At 34.9% G+C, this 2060-nt stretch overlaps 1 protein-coding gene across 2 annotated transcripts in view; it reads left to right on the top strand.

The window, feature by feature from the left end:
* The window catches only part of ttbk2a (tau tubulin kinase 2a), a 26311-nt gene that overhangs the window by 9328 nt on the left and 14923 nt on the right, over positions 1-2060 (top strand). For both annotated transcript variants that reach the window (XM_016243919.1, XM_016243918.1), the window contains exon 3: positions 1365-1512. In XM_016243919.1, coding sequence (XP_016099405.1) covers positions 1365-1512 — 148 coding nt within the window. The remainder of the gene's footprint in view (positions 1-1364; positions 1513-2060) is intronic.

Genomic DNA, 2060 nt, shown 5'->3' with positions numbered 1-2060 from the left:
GATATTGTTAATGTTATTCCTAATTAAGGCCCTTGGTGAACCTTTTACTATGAGTTTTTTTGTAATGATGATTAAATGTGAACATTGTTTAAGTACCACTAAATGCTCCTCAGATCCCTGTAACTTTACAATGAAGTCCAGCAGTCTCTTTACCTCTGCAGTGTGCTCATCGACAGCCTGAATGTGGATCTTCTCTGAGATAGCACTCTGTACACTGTACACAAGAGTTCCTTGGAGCAAGTTTCTGGCCTCATCAGTCCAGAAGGCAAAGCGCTGACCATGCCTTTCAAACATCAACCAGATTCGTCTAAAGTACTACCAAAAGGACAGGCTAATAACACATATTGTGGTGCAACCAAGCAATGAGCCCAGTTTAATTATGAAAGATGATTTATACTTAACTAATATGCTAAAACAATGAGTATCAAACAAGTTTTCTTTTTAAGATTAATGATTTTAAGATTTTAAATTAATGTGCTGGCTAGATTTACTTATTGTAGTCATTATGTCAACCAGGTTTAGCTTAATAAAATCATGGCTCGAATTAAGAACATCGTAATAATCAATAAAACAAGCAATCGGGATTTCATTATTATTTCTTAGACGTTCTCACGTTGGCTACGTAAACTTTGCATCGTTTTAAGGTTATAAAATAAAACTTAATTGAAAATCGGTAAAGTTACTCACTCTGATTGCTGTCCATGTCGTCCATCTTTAGTGATCCAATTCGGCAGGTGGCGCTGTTACAAAAGCATAGGGTCCTAGAACTGCGGTCCTGAAACTGCAGCCTCCGGTTGTGCAGGAACATACTATTGGAATCAACCCAGTATAATCCCCAGTGAAAACCAGATTTGTCACCGGTCAGGGAGATCAGAGGAAAAGGAAGTGACACAAGAGGGCAGAAGAGATTGTGTCACAAAGGGACATGTGATGCCAAGAGAAATAAATAGCAAAATATTGAAAATGTAATCTGACTGCTGTGCAGAATATGCTGTGATGCTATTGCAGAGGATGTGTAATTTAGCATTTTCTTGTTTTGCATTAAATCTAGTATAATTGCTGTACAAAATAAAAATGGTTTTAATTATATTGATTCTTTTTTTCCCCATACTCAATGTATTTTACACCAAAAACAGTCAAATTTTGTATTTTAGTCTGTGACTGAGGTGCATTTCATATTTTGATATGGATGGGATTTGGATCAGGTTTATAAACAGTGGATTAAGAATTTAACTGGCTTAATTACATTTTGAAATCATTAAATTACTAGTAATTATTATGATTAATAATCTCTGATTCATTATTCAACTTCAAATTTAAACAGTATACAGTGATATCACTCTGGTTTTTGCTTTTCACCTCAGGTGAAGAAAATTGGCGGTGGTGGCTTTGGCGAGATCTACGAGGCTCTGGACCCGATGAACCGCACCAGTGTGGCTCTGAAAGCAGAGTCAGCTCAACAACCCAAACAGGTTCTGAAGATGGAGGTGGCAGTGTTGAAGAGACTGCAAGGCAAGTTGTTAAGCAGAGTAGATAAATGTGACTTTTATAAATACACAAATGGCATACTTGAATGAATTCCTTGAATGAAGTTTCATACTTCCATTCAAAAGTTACATTAAAGACAACTGTAATGTTACAAAAGTTTTCTATTTCACAAAAATGCTGTTCTTTTGTTCTTTCTATTCATCAAAGAATACTGAAAAAAATAAATAAATATGGTTTCACAAAAATATTCAATATTAAGCAGCAGCACAACCATTTTCAGTATTGATAATAAGATGATAATACATTTCTTGAGTACCAAATCAGCATATTATAAGGATCATGTGACACTGAAAATTGGAGTGAGCTGCTGAAAATTCAACTTTGTCATCATTTACATTTACATTGTCTTTTAGCAGATGCTTTTATCCAAAGCGACTTACAAATGAGGACAATAAAAGCAGTCAAAACTAACAAAAGAGCAACAATATATAAGTGCAAATGACAAGTCTTGGTTAGCCTAACGCAGTACACGTAGCAAGGTGTGTGTGTATATATATATATATATATATATA

This window comes from Sinocyclocheilus grahami, unplaced genomic scaffold, assembly GCF_001515645.1.
Source record: "Sinocyclocheilus grahami isolate Dianchi unplaced genomic scaffold, SAMN03320097.WGS_v1.1 scaffold704.1, whole genome shotgun sequence".
Taxonomy (NCBI): domain Eukaryota; kingdom Metazoa; phylum Chordata; class Actinopteri; order Cypriniformes; family Cyprinidae; genus Sinocyclocheilus; species Sinocyclocheilus grahami.
Note: the sequence above shows the minus strand (reverse complement) of the source record. Positions and strands in the feature narration are given on the sequence as shown.